Genomic DNA, 13,805 nt, shown 5'->3' on the forward strand with positions numbered 1-13,805 from the left:
CCTTGGCCCATTTACTTTGGATTTTGGTGTTTGATGACCAACACAACCAAATTGGACTAATGAATTTGCAAGTGTTTATTTTGTAGTTCAAAAGGGTGCAAGATGTGACTTGGACGAAGGCGACGTGGTGATCCGATGATCAACACTTTAAGAAAGACCTTAGAAGCACAAGAGAAGACCCAAGATATCAAGCAAAGTCCAAGCACGAAGATTGGAACCAAGTCATACGCAAGATCACGAAGAAATGAGCTCACTGTGGTGACTGGATGCAGGACCGGACGCTGGATAAGCAACCGGACGCTGCGACCGGACGCTGGGCAAGTGGCTCGGCAGACAGGCGACTGGATCCCTGACCGGACGCTGGTGGCAACTGACCGGACGCAGGATAGCAGCGTCCGATCGATTACAGTAAGGTTCCAGAGCGGCACATCTGCGACCGGACGACCGGACGCTGGCCAGCGTCTGATCAGCATATTGCCGGCTCAACTGTCGGGACGACCGGACGCATCCGGTCAGGACGATTCAGTGTCCGGTCAGTAGCAGTTTTGCGGGAATTCAACCCCAATGGCTACTTTCTCAATGGGGCTTATAAATACAACCCCCAACCGGCCATTTGAGGCGTGTGGAGCTGAGGAAACATACCAAGGGTGTTGATACATCATTTTAGTGATCTTCACATGCATAGTGCTTAGAGTTTTGTTAGGTGATTAGCATAAGTGCTTTGTGAAGTGCTTAGGTTGATTAGACCACCGCTTATGCGCTTGCTCTAGGTTTATGCATAGTGTTTAGTGAGGTTTGCATACCTCTTGCCACCCCGTGCTTGCGAGCACAAGTGTTGTACATCGGAGGGGCTTGAAGTCTTGCGAGATCACACCAACCGCGTTTGTGGTGTGGCCGCCACCGTGTACCGGAGGGAACAAGGCCCGCGGCGTTTTGGCCGGAAGCTTGATAGTGAAGACGGCGGGGAGCATCCGGGAGAGGCTTGCCAAGAGGCACATCGGAGACCCACTTGCGCGTGGGGAAGGTCCGAGGCTATCCACGGAGTTACCCGACCGGGAGCTTGGCCCTTGTGAGGGATTCCTTGCGAGGGGCTCCAACGAGGACTAGGGGAAGCTTGCGCGCTTCTCGATACCTCGGTAAAAATACCGGAGTCGTCGACGGGAGTTTGCATATCTCTACCTTGCTCTTTAGCTTCCGCATTTACATTGTTTACTTTACTATGTTTGCGGTAGAGATAGCAACACACTAGCAAAACCATAGTTGCACATCTAGATAGTTTATCTATTGCATAGGTTTTGCTAGGGTTAGAAAAAGAGGCCATAGTTTAGAGTAAGAATTTTAAGTTGCCTAATTCACCCCCCCCTCTTAGGCGTCACGGTCCGTTCAGTATAGAACAAGTCAGTAGTTTCAGATTTATGCATTCGGTTGTCATTGTTAACAATCCAACTGACAAACTAAAATAGCCAAAAGTGGAGCTAGAGTTTTAGCCTATTTTCATAACGAGGCGGGCCATAACGAGCCAAGCCAAAACCAGACGAGCTGCCTCATTATGCAGCCCACTGCTAATATTTTTTTCTCTTTTGTCACAGCGACATGTTACCATAGGTCATATTTGGTTGGAACTAGTAGATATTGTTACCACAGCCAATAATCTTGTGGCAATATATCAAGTATGTTGCCAGTATTTGTTTAACATTGTGCATTTCTGTTGCATAAGGTCACCAAAAATTTCTGTTCGGCTGATAAGTTCAAGCGAAGAGAACGTTGCAATAGATAGATCCACTTGTATTACAAAAAGAAAAAAATATACCATTGCATTATTAGGGTAAATTTCCTTGCGCTACATTGCCTCTCCTTAACTCCATAACTCCGCTACCCATTGCACTACCAGGCACCCTGGCAGCGACACACAATTAGTTTTTCCAGTTGAATTGAGGCATGATTTGGATCTGCCAATAACTAATGCAGAAAAATCGTGGTACCATCCTTCCCTCTAAACATATGTATCCGCAGACATAGTAACCATAAGATTGCCATGATAATAGGATCTAGGGCTTCATTGATGCAGTCCCCTGCAGGGTGTGGAGCACGTGGGGCCAATATGCTACTCCATTCGTTCTCTTTTACAAGGCGCATACATATATTAAGATTCAGACTTTAAATTCTTTGAATACAGTTAGATTAATATATAATTATCATAGGTTTACAAGAATAAACAATTAGTATAAAATAAATAAATGATTAAAGTGTAATTTATGAGACTTTCACTACTACAGAAAGGATGATCACCGCCGGTTATGTGAGAATCGATGGCTTGCTTTCCTTCGTAAAATAGAGGAAATAAAACATCCACTTCAAGCTCCTGGGAAATTTTGCTACATGTGAATGGAGGGATGAGCAAGTCCTTTCACTAGAATGAAGGAATATGTTATTATGGGTGTGTTTGGTTTGGGGAACGAGGTGGTCCATCTTCTTCTGACTCACTTTTTTTATTTGGTTTGTGGAATGGAATGAGTTGATCCATTATCACCTCATTCTTCACAACCTAATAATTAGTTATGCATGAGGAATGAGTTGATTCCACCAAAATTCATACGATGAACTCATGATGCATCACCTCATGAAGCATAGGGTGACTCTACAAACCAAACACACCATATATTCATGTGTTCCAAACACTCATTCCTATAAAAATTCTGTGTTTTTCAATCAACTATTTTCTTTTTTGAAACGGAACCGGCAGAACTGCCTGTTGTATTAAAAAGAAGGGATCCTACAAAGGCACTGTGCAAACATATACAACTGTGTACAAAAAGACCAAAGCCCTCTAGGCCTCAAATCAAGCACACAATAATAAGTTGGAGACGTGTTTTGCTCCCGCCATTGCCCATAGACCTGCCTCATCCTTGATCTTCTGAAGGAGCTGCGTTGGTGTGGATTCTTTGCGCTCAAAGATTCTTGCATTTATTTCATTCCACACCATCCAACAGACAAGAATGATGATGTAGCGTAGTCCTCGTCTTGTAGTCGAAGGTGTTCGATCTAAGTTGTCCCACCAAGTTTGTACCGAGTCTCCTAGCACCCAGGTAGAAGATCGCACGTGCTCATTACCTAGCCAGACAAGAATGCTCTCCTAGATACGCCTAGTGTAACGACAGTCTTGAAAGAGATGGACTCTTGACTGCGCCTGCAATGGGGATACACACCATTATTTGGCCATGCCCGCGCTTGTAGTTATCGGAGGTCTAGATTCTGTTTTGGATGACGAGCCACCCAAAGAATTTGTACTTTGGCAGCGCCCAGACTTTCCAAATTAGGCATTTGAAATTTGTCATTGTTGATTACTTTGGCAGCACCCAGACTTTCCAAATTAGGCATTTGAAATTTGTCATTGTTGATCCAATGAATTGCACGTGCTAGGCCGATCCTGTTGTGAATTTTCCATCCAACTTATCCTTCCAATTGATGTTGTCTTTCCTGTCCGATTGGAGCTGAATGTGGTTTAGAGCGCTCCAAAACTGGACATACTCCACGGAGTGTTAGGAAATCATCGTCTATTTTCTACCTACACTCATTTTCTATTCACGTGTTTTCTTCATTTCCTCTATTTTGCAATCCTCCGTTCCAACAGACCCTGTTGAACTGGAGCAGGAAAAGCTTGTTGCTCAGAGTATGGATTTGTTGAAGATCAGAGAAGGATAGGTATTTGCACCCAGATAAGCAAAGATGCAATGCACATGAACGTTACCATTCGCAGGGTATCGGTGCAGCACAACTACAATTCCGCATACCCACTCAACTGCATGGATAAGCCTAAAGTAGATGATATCAGGACATCAGGTATCGATATTGATCTAGCAACCGAGATGTGAACGGAGGAAGCGAGGCTTAGGTAAAAATCAGATGGCTGACGAGTACCTCCAGGTCTGTCACTTTGTCGCGCGCTTGCTCCACCGCCATGATCCGTACGTGGATGGTGTAGGGAGAGTGGCGAAACGGGGCCTTAACTTTCCCCACACACACCACGTATTGCTGCCTCAGATCCATATCCATCCGTTTGCCTTCGAGCCCGTGGATCCGGAGGAATACTCGAGCTGATAAGTATGAGGGCGGCTGGTGGCGCGATGGCCCGTGCTCCCCGCAACCGCAGCGAAAGCGGAAGCGGAAGCGAGGGACGTGCCCTGCTTGTTCGCGCACAGGCGCAGAAAGGGGAAAACGATCCTCTTGTCCAAGTGGATATGAGGTGACACACCAACTTTCCAGAACGTCCTGGAAGCTTCGTGAATGTTCTGCATGCGTGCACAAATTTGCACACTAGCGTCGCTCGCTGGGCCTGCATACCTGCAGCCTACAAGCAAAACTATATCCTGCTCCTGCATTCCTATTTCCTGCTCTTAGAACTATCGGTGCTGCCGTGCTGGCCATGCGTCCATCGTTACGGATACAAGTGGATATCTAATTGTATTTTCTAATAAGTCAGCCAATTAGTTACGTGCCACGTTTAAGTGGCGCGTCTGTGTACTTACATTTAAGTTCTCAGCTTGACATGAATACTTCTATCTTTTAGGAATAATTTTAGAAGAAAAACTATATATGTTATTAACTTTGCTAATATCAAAATCTACTGCTTAGTTTGTCAGACGTGTTCATTAGGGTGATTATGTTTCTAAAAGGACACATAATTTTAGCTTATTTTAGCAAGTTTTAAATCAATCCGATAAACCAAAACAAATGAAACTTGCACCACCCTCTATGCGTGCAAATTTCTATCTGAGCACCTTTTGCTTCTGTTTTCTATGTCGTAATATCTACTCTCTCTGTTCTAAATTATAAGTCGCTTTGACTTTTCTGATACATCCATTTTACTATGTATTTAAATATAATATATGTCTAGATATGTAGCAAAATGGGTATAAAAAAAGTCAAAACGACTTATAATTTGGAATGGAGGGATTATTAATTTGTTTTTTCCTTGGTCTACTGCTGCACTTACAAAATTGTGTTAAGCATGTTTATACCATATTGATTTCAGGTGGCTTTTGCTTTTACTAGCTAGCTGAGGGAAAACTTTTATACATAACTTGCAATTAGATAAAGCCATACAGGTTCTACTGTTAATATCCCAATGAAAGTGCTGTTTTTTTTTCTTCTTATGCCTAGATACCAATCTTATCGAGAACCAAGCTATTTATAACATGCCAAGGTCAGAAGAAGTGGTTGCAAACTAATTAAGCTATGTTTCTTATGGTGAATGCTTGCCACTCGAGTTCGAGTCACTCAGTATGTGTGCTTGCATTTTGGCCAACTATTCTTTTCAATTTTTGGACATGTGCCCGCCAGCATTAAGACGTTTATGGTGACTTCTTTAATTTCAAGACTAGCCGGTGTTTTGGTATTTATATTACATTTTGCTAAAAATGGAAAGTTACATTAGTGGAGATAGGTTAGTTATCTCAAAGCTTAGAAAATGTATTTTTTTTTAAAAAGCTAGATACACAACACCAACAAAGAGAGCTGCGGTCCATTATATATTTATATTGACTATAAACATATGCTTAAACCACTTAGCTGTAATTAGATTCCATGTCCCATGAGAATCTAGAGTCGGAGCTCTAGCAAACAAGACAAAATATAACTATGACATTGGATTTTTTTTTATTATTCCATTTTGTTTAGTGTTGAATCATTTTTTCCATCTTGTAAATTTGGCATTTATCTTATACTACTTCAGTCCCAAATAAGATGCAATTATGGGTTTAGATTGATCATCAATATTTTCTTAAGTCATTTGACTATGTTTTATAGAAAATATTATTAATATTTGGGACTCTAAATAAGTATATTATGAAAATACTCCCTCTGTCTCTGAAAGATTCTATTTCTAGCCCCAAAAAATTGTCTCCAAAAGAATCGATTTCTGGAGGTGAACGGTCTACGGATCCACATTAATCTAGTATGGGTCGCATTTAACACAACCTCTCTCTTCTGCGCTGCTATTGGATACTCTAAACAACACTACTTAGTTAAGCTTCTTGATATTTAGAGAGCTATTAAGGTTCAACAGTTTAATGAGGGACGGCATAGTCTTTTATCTTCGTTGCTAATCTGTCCTAAAGTTGCTTGAAATTCATTCTTCTAGGGACAGATGGAGTATATTCTATGATTGATCTACTTATACTTATTCACTTGTCAAAAAGATACTCATTCGGTGTCATAAATGTTAATATCTTTTTTGCATAGATTTGATCAAACTTAATTAAAACTGTATGACTCCTCGATAAGTGAAAATTGCATTTGTTTTGTAGCACATTTCAAATGAACACATATATCAGTTTCCTGGAAGCGAGACATAATTAGCTAGTATTTACTCCTAGTAGCAGCACAAACAAAATCATCTAGCCCCACGTTAAACCAGAAGAGACCATGCATCGAGAGATATATGACAAGCTATAAGCGACATGTCACGTCAGTTTCTATCTTGAGTAGGTTTGTCTCTACCCTAAAGATAGTCAGTGTGCAGTGTATCTACCTTACACCAATTAATTAACACGCTCTGATCTCTGGTTGATCAGTGGCCTGGCTGATGCATCCCGGCGACGAAGAAGCGGCCGGAGGCGGCATCTTGGGTGGCGTAATAGATGGTACCAGGGCTCACATGGTTGTGCATTCCCTCGTACATGGTCACAACATATCTCGGGTCGTCCTTGTCTCGCTCTACCCTTTTCTTGACGTTGCAGCCCTCCGTCGAGCACCGGTAGTAGTTCCTGCAAATCAATTCAATTCGTTGCAAGGTTCAGTCCAGCATGCATATATGTACACATCGTTGTTGATTAGTTCATGATCATTAATCTCTCACTTTTGGGTTCTCAAATAATGACTTGCAAATTAAACTATCAGTGTTAGTAGCACATTGCCCCCCATGCAAACTACGAAATATTGTATATATTTACCGCGGATTAGGGCTGTTCTTGACGGACTTCTTGCCGTACTTCCTCCATTTGTAGCCGTCGTCGAGTACCTCGTCGTCGTCCGACCTCACCCGGAACGCAATTCTGTCCGTCCTCCTCGGCGGCCCCTCACCCGCCGCAGCCGCACTCCTGGAAATACAAGTCGTCCAGGTTCACGAACCAGTTGATGAAACAAACGTGCACGTGGTGGCTCACGAGAAAGGCACCAGAAGTATTTTTTGCAAACAAAAGTGCACCACGTCTCTGCTGGAGTCTGGATCTGGACATATATGAAACTCACCTAGCATGACTGCTGTAGCCTGCAGCCGCGTCCGGGACGACGCGCTCGGCCGGCATAAGCGGCGGCGGCGTCGCGAACGCACCAGGTACAGCTGCCGGTGCCGGGACGGCGCCGCCTTCGTCCGACAGGCACTCGAAGACGTCCAGCTGCGCCGCCGTACCGAACGGGAAAGGGGCCGCGGGCCGAGAGCCGAAGTAGCTGGAGGTAGCAGAGCCGCCGCTGCACGGCTGGCGGTACGCCATGGCTGCTGGGAGGAGGACGTTGGCGTCGGCGAATGAACTGCGGGACGATCGCGCCATGAGCATGGGCCGCCGACCGGGGCCAGCTGCAAGTAACTGTAGTGAGATGCGCGTCGAAGCGCTCGTTTTTATAGCACGAGCGAAGGGCGATCAGCGACGGCGACATGGCGCGCGGGTGTGGGCTTCGCACCGGCCTTCCTGGGCGCGGGGGAGAAACTTCGGCGCGGGCGGGGTGGAGGCGTGGAGCCAACAGCCGCCCCGTTCCGAATTGTTGATTTGTTGCCGTCGCGCTCGCGCTCGCGGTCGCTGTCTGCCAATTTGGGGAGCCGTACGCAACGTGCGTGCGTAGCGGGTGAAAGGGAGGATGGGCCCATTTAATGCGGGATTTCTTTTTTAAAAATACATAAATAGAAAAGGTAAAAGTAGAATGCGCAAGCATCTTGAATCTTACTAGTAAACAAAGAAACTGCATGAATTATTTTTCATTTGATGGTATATAAGAGTCGTATAAATTTGTAAATTTTGTACCAACTTTATCTCTGGATAGAATTATAATTTTATTTTTAAAAATCATATGGAACATGTCGGAACATATTAATCCCGTGTTCTATAGAGGCAACGTAGAAAATTCTATTATAAAATTCCAATCCTCTAAAATTTTCATTTCCTTAATTTTTCTCTTATTTTAAAGGTGTCCCTGGCTCTAGGTGCCGGTATGGTGGCGGCTGCTGCAAAAAGGCGGGACTTGGGGAAGGAGTCTGTATGTAGTCTGTACTGTATAGGTGTAGAACGTTACGTCGCCATCAGAAAATTAAGAATAAAATGGGATGCATAATTTTATGTGCGTTCAGAGATCAATCACACACATAAGTCAATAAATTATAGAAAGTATCGTCACAAATGTTTATTACATCGAGAATAATATCACATAGTCTTCACATAAATATAGTGGAAATATAAAAATAACTCTCTCGCGGAAGCTCCACAGCACAGTGTAGAAGGTTAGACTGATTTTTTTGGACATTGAAGGAACTACATGTAATCATCTGTCACACCGGTTCACTAGAGACGATGGAAACATTATTTCCTGATTTTAGGTTGTGTTCGGTTATGAGGATGTTTGATCCTGAGACACGAAGGGGCGGACTTCTTTTCGGTGCTTGATTGAGGGACGTAGATGATTGAGTCATCCTACCGAAGGCATATTTGCTTGATATTTGGGCTACTCAATCCCTCAAATCGGAAAGCTTATAAGCCATCCCTTGCGAACATTGTCTCGCGTCATCTCTACTTGGCCAGGGGCATGAGCGCAAGCGGAACGATCAGTTGAGCATGATGGTTTAGGAAGAGGCACCGTGTTGCTTGGCGGCATGAGGAGGCCCCAGCAACAATAATGCGGGGCATGAGGAGGTTCAGGAAGCGACGACACAGAGGAGAGTGGTGACACAAGGAGGTTCAGGAATGCTCGAAGATGGATGGGGCTGAGCGAGATGTCCAGTGGGACGAGCTCCTCCAATACCATGGACCCTCCTTAGGGGGAAGCCCCTATAGGCCAACCTCCTCCGGTGCTAGCGCCTAATTTTTTCCCCCTCATCAATCTCTGGGCTATATGAGAAGGAAGAAGAACATAGAATGACTGAGAAGAAAGAAGAACATAGAATGACATAAAAACTAGGACCGACCATATGCCTCTAACCAAATATAAATTAGATCCCATCTCAAAATCATAGACATGATCATCTTATCCTCTACTTCGTTCTAAACTAAACACGTGCCAAGGTAGAGTGGATGCCGCTCTCCTACTCCACTCCTGAAGCATAGTGCTTTACTCTTCTAGTACTTCCATTGTTAAAACAAAAGGTTATAGAAAAAAATCCAAAGGAAACTAAATCCTACAAATTTCCTTCAGCAATCCTTCAATCCGGCCCCTAAAAAGTGACCTTCCACGGACGTCCCACTTGGCTAAATACGTAGCTGGTTGACGTGCCCGGCGTAGAGAGGAATGGAGAGTCCACGTGGATGCTATCCAGGGACCGGAGCTGGTGCCTGCCTGGCACCTGCCTGCCCAGCTGGAACACCAGGAGGATCTTCTAGGCAGGTTCCATTCCATCCGGCCGGCCGGCCCTGTCAGCTGTTGCAGCGGCCACCAACAAGGAAACACCTGCCGTTCTCGGCCACGGCGCGGTTCGAATCGACGACCAGAGGTCACGGCCTCACGGTCACGGGCATGGCTTCCGTCCTTGTCAAAAAAAAAATATATCGTTCCGTTGACTTGTGGCTTGTGGTTGTGGAGCGCTGCCTGCTACGACTTGCGGTATTTTTGCGACGGCCACGTGGTGCGTGCGTGCGGTCCCCTGTCTCTCTGGCCAGCATCGGCGGCCGGCCGGGACTGAATAACAGGACATCGCTGACTAGTTGCTCGTGCCGTTCGCTATTTGCAGGCTGTGCGGGGGGGGGGGGGGGGGGGGGGGGGGGGGGGGGGGGGGGGCATATGACCGATACACTGGCTACGTGGAAGTTTCTACAGCATCGTTCTGGTTCATTCATGGCCCATGCGAGTTCTGCAATTCTTCTACTGCTGTCACGGTCATCTAGCTACTAGTCCGGTTTGGCTGAAACCGTTTTGAACAGGGCGACGCCGACAGTAGCTGTGTACGATCATCGAGGTTCGACAGCATGCTTTTCCTTTCTGTAATCTGTACACTTCAGAAATGTGAAGTATTTTGTTCGATACTCCTCAGGAGCAAGTATACCCTTGACAACAAGACTGAATCTCAGACGCTGTTTTGGTGATTCTGTGTATGTAGCATGTAAAAAGGGCAACCTGAGAGGCAGGGGAAGGTTTGAAAGCATCTGATGATCTGCCGAGGCCCTGGCCTTAAAGGATATTGATTCATTTAGAACCAAGAAATCCTAAAGTTGTGTACAAGCAAGGCCAGAGCCTCTTCATCGTAGCCTTCCTCACCTGAGCTTCCGGTTTGATGTAGTCAAGGAGAGCCACAAATCATCGTCTGAACAAGTCGGAGGATAAACGTTTATCAGCATGTTCCGTTGGCTGGTTCATATCGTTGCTGATTCGTGAAGAAGTACTATTGGCTGGTTTGTGTGAGAAAAAAAATACTATTTCAACTGAAAATTTACGATCGTTTATCACAGGCCACGGCCAAACGAACAAGCTGTATATACGAACATGACAACAACAGAAAGATTAAACGTACAGTAATCATACTTCAGTTGCCCATGACAAAACTGAAACAGTTGCGTAAGAAAGACAGTAGCCAGTTAGCCACTAGCCACACACCTCTCTTAACAAGGCACGTGCCAAGCACGTTTTCGGGAAAAAAAAAGCCACTAGCCACACAGCACACAGAATGGCAGCCAGGCAGGCGTCCGCAGCAGCAGGTGCTCTGTTGCCGAACTGCTGGCCATCCAGCTTGTAGTCTCAGTCTCTCAGACTCTCAGTGCTACACATTTGAGTGGCGTGGATTACTGCCGATGCCCTGCACTGGTTTGGTACGTGAGCATCGTGATCCCTTTCTGAACGGTAAATGTATATACCTGATAAGCATAGGCACGAACGACGCGATTCGAAAGACAATTACCCTATTTATTTGCCTGATAAGTCATGGTTGAAAATACTATTAACTGATTTATTATAAAAAAAAATACTATCAGTTGACTGAAAAAATATGGCTTATAAGTTAAGCCAACAGTACGAAGGCCTTTGGTGTCCCTATTCGTCGCTGTTTCACGCAATCTACTGCAGCAATAGATCTGCACCTACCAAGCATCGATCACTGCACGCTCTTGTTCGGAACTTGCCCGGAAATAGATAGAGATTCTTCGAAATAAGAGCTGCCTTCGCCTACATAAATACGTGACGTGCTCGTGTGACTGTGTGATCTAGTGTCAATCAGCATATCCTTACGGTCGTATTTGGCTTATAAGTCATGACTTATTAGCCAACAAACAGTATTTTTCTTCCACACTAAACCAGACAACAGTACTTTCAGTCATGGCTTATAAGCCAAACCAGACTAAACGAACAAGACGACAGCCTTACTGTCAAAGTAAATAGCATCGCTCTCGCGAAACAAGCAACGTCAGCTCTCAAGACATTTTCTCGTGTGGGCAGGCTGTTTTTTAGAGGGCAACTACGGGGTGGGGGAGGGGGGGGGGGGGGCGTTAAGAGACCCCCATCTGATAGGCGTGAACCGGTGGGTGACGGGGCTCATGGCCCAAATAAAGTTCACAGAATTACAACAGGGGAGAGATACAGGACGTTTCGGCGTATCTGGCTTATAATCCATAGCTTGAAAAGTATTTTTCTCTCACACCAAACCAGTCAGCAGTACTAATTCATAAAAAAACCAGTCAGCAGTACTTTCAGTCATAGCTTATAAGCTAATCCAGACGAAATGAACAGGCTTAGATTCAAATAGGCAAATGGTTTTACACCAAAAAGAGGAAAGGCAAGCATTATTCTTCGGGAGGCGACATCTCCATTGGCGCGCCGACTCTCGGCAGGCAGCGATCAGGTTGTTTAAGTGTAGCCTTCTGCCTACATGGTTCTGTTTACACCAAAATTTGGAAGATGTTATAGGGACCCGAAAGCTCCCAAGATCATGTCACCAAGGAATCAATTATGTGCAGATCGGGACCAGCTGATTCAGATGCAGAAAATGGAATCAGCTTTCCACAGATAGCGCCGGCAGATAACAACAGAGGCTACGTTCGGCGCCAGGACGAAGCATGCCGGACTCTACAAAAAGAGAAAGATTAGAGTCCAAGTTATCTTAAATTAGGAATGTTTTCTCTAGGGTCAAAAATTATAATAAGTCGTGCTTAGACAGGAGTCATGCACAGGGCCCCGATATAAATACCAAACCCCGGCTATTGTAAAAAGGAATCAATCAATCCAAATACAAGTCAATTACTTTTTTCGGCTCTGGCCACCCCTTAGGAGTAGGAGTAGAGTAGATCTCGACGAGTTCTTCAGCGAGTACGGCTGTATCGATCCGGTCGACCTCCACTGCTTGTCTGTAAGTACCGTCATGGTTTATACCTTTGTTCGTATGGCTGCATCGATCCGGTCGACCCTCACCGCGGCTCTGGTATAAGCTAGTTATCGACTCTTGTTTAATTCAAGTATGGCCTGTGTGATTCTGCCTCACACCCTACTGCTTGAATTAGATCAAGGTTAAGTTATCGGCTCTGCCTTAGAATGGCAGTCTTTGGTAGATTCATTAAGTTACCGATATTGATTATTGCCTTCATTATTTATCTAATTACAGCAATATCATTCTGCCCGATTGAGATTGATTTAGATCGGCCTTATATCTTATTTGATCCATCGTTTGCTAACCTAAAACTGATCCAATCTACACCTTAAACGATGAGTTATGTCTTATCGGCTGTTTTACATCAATCTTGATCGTGCATAATGTGCGGTTAAGGCATGTTGCGTCTTGAGTAGATCTATTGGCTAGAGAGAACCGTTCCATGGCCCGTTATCACGGTCTGTGTGTTTCTGCCTCACACCCCACTGTTAGCACCGTGGAGTGGGGATCGATATTTAGTAGATCTATTCCTGGTAAGGCATGACTTTAACTGTGCGTTATACCTGAATCGGCTGTTTTAGCCGATATCGAGCGCTTTCACGAATAGTTCGCATCACGAGACCGTTGAAGTAAAGATAGATTAAAAGATATGTTAGCCCCATGATCTTATTATTGTATTACGGCCTGCATGATTTAGGCTCATGCCCCACTGATATTAGTAATAAGTTAGGGTCGTCGAGTCTATTGTTATTTCTACAGCCTGCATGATTCTGCCTCATGCCCCACTAGTCATGATGATAGATGAGATCTAACATGTTCATTAGATTTATCTTTATTAAATGGTTAAGTGGTGTTGAATTGTTTCTTTATATAAAAAGGGGTTCAGTTAATTATAATCATTGGCTCAGCACAAACCGATCATTGTTGATATCTTATTGCCATTGATTAATATCTATTCGATTAATGATATTTATCCTGAATGATAACCGATTCTTCTGACACAATCTCATGAGCTATAATTGATTTATTCTCATGAATATACTGAAATCGGCTATTTAGTCGATCTCTTTCATATTGGCTCTCATAGCCGCATATTCAGAACTGTCTGACAACACCGACAAGTTCTGCCCTTAATTACTGATGAACTTTCTCTCCTTGTCAATTATAGGGTCAAATTGACTGGCACGTCTCAGGAGGATCGCGTAGTGTTGACCACCCCTACGCTGAAGCTAGGTGGATCTGCTCCATCGAGCGGACC

General features: G+C 44.6%; 1 protein-coding gene across 1 annotated transcript; it reads right to left on the minus strand.

Annotated features, from left to right (window-relative positions):
• Positions 1 to 6,178: 6,178 nt before the first annotated feature.
• Positions 6,179 to 7,600, minus strand: LOC136452787 (probable WRKY transcription factor 51). Its single transcript, XM_066453379.1, has 3 exons — positions 7,249 to 7,600; positions 6,951 to 7,097; positions 6,179 to 6,764 (listed from the first exon to the last, which is right to left on the minus strand). The coding sequence occupies exons 1-3, from the start codon at positions 7,551 to 7,553 to the stop codon at positions 6,569 to 6,571; spliced, it is 648 nt and encodes a 215-aa protein (XP_066309476.1). The 5' UTR covers positions 7,554 to 7,600; the 3' UTR covers positions 6,179 to 6,568.
• Positions 7,601 to 13,805: the final 6,205 nt, after the last annotated feature.

This window comes from Miscanthus floridulus, chromosome 5 (genome assembly GCF_019320115.1).
Source record: "Miscanthus floridulus cultivar M001 chromosome 5, ASM1932011v1, whole genome shotgun sequence".
NCBI classification, from domain to species: domain Eukaryota; kingdom Viridiplantae; phylum Streptophyta; class Magnoliopsida; order Poales; family Poaceae; genus Miscanthus; species Miscanthus floridulus.